The sequence below is a fragment of the Cucurbita maxima genome, unplaced genomic scaffold (genome assembly GCF_002738345.1).
Source record: "Cucurbita maxima cultivar Rimu unplaced genomic scaffold, Cmax_1.0 Cma_Scf00008, whole genome shotgun sequence".
Classification (NCBI taxonomy): Eukaryota; Viridiplantae; Streptophyta; class Magnoliopsida; order Cucurbitales; family Cucurbitaceae; genus Cucurbita; species Cucurbita maxima.
The window spans coordinates 3,861,688-3,862,487 of record NW_019272024.1 but is presented as its reverse complement, the minus strand read 5'-3'; the positions used below and the strand labels follow the sequence as shown (position 1 = coordinate 3,862,487).

The 800-nt window shown below is 39.1% G+C and overlaps 1 protein-coding gene across 2 annotated transcripts in view; it reads right to left on the bottom strand.

Moving 5' to 3' along the window:
• The window catches only part of LOC111482658 (probable UDP-arabinopyranose mutase 5), a 4,285-nt gene extending 3,485 nt beyond the window's left edge, over window positions 1-800 (bottom strand). The window contains exon 1 of one of the 2 annotated variants that reach the window (XM_023128554.1): window positions 501-800. In XM_023128554.1, the coding sequence (XP_022984322.1) occupies window positions 501-614 (114 nt within the window). In that variant the 5' untranslated portion in view covers window positions 615-800. The remainder of the gene's footprint in view (window positions 1-500) is intronic. The other variant, XM_023128553.1, reaches the window with a different exon arrangement.

Here is an 800-nt window from a genome sequence, read left to right as displayed (position 1 = left end):
AAAAAAAAAAAAAAAAAAAAAAAAAAAAAAAAAGGATATAAATTATGGAGAGGATCAAAATATTACTAGTGTCGCAACATTCCATGACGGATAAGACAGCTCAAGCGTTTATATAATCACAGAGAAAATTAAAAACATAATCATCTAAACATCCAATGACATTTCTACAAAACAAAACTCCACCCTCCACCTACACAACCTTTCTCCTACCAATTTTCAGAAACAACAGACCAGAAATCATAATCTCGATAAAAACCAAGATTGTAGATAGAGTTGACCAAACGTTATAAACAATCAACAAACCCCAACTCCCAAATTAAACAAGCACCACGATCAAACACAACCCAAGATTCAAAAATAGAAGAACCCAGAAGAAAAAAAGCATCAAACTAAGTGGGAAATTTACAAATACGCATTCAAATCCAAAACAAGACGACGATGAATTAAACCATATCTGTAAAATTAGAGAGCGTGAGCGAGAGAGAGAGAGTGAGAAGTACCAGGAAAAGATCAAGGACGACGTGATCAGGGAGAAAGGAGAGATCGGAGATGCGAGAGAGATTATGGATGGCGGAATGGATTGTGAGGGACAAGAGGGAAGGAGGGGTTGTCATCCGAGGTATATATGCAGATCATAGTTGAGGATTCTCTCTCTCAACAAGCCCATAGGGCAAGGAGTGAAGGACAAGGGAATTGGTCTAAGCTGTGTCCCGAGATTGGTGTCTTGCAGCGGAGACAACGCTGTGTATTCTCCGTCACTGATCAAGGAACCCACGTTTACCAGACTTTTTCTTCCCTCT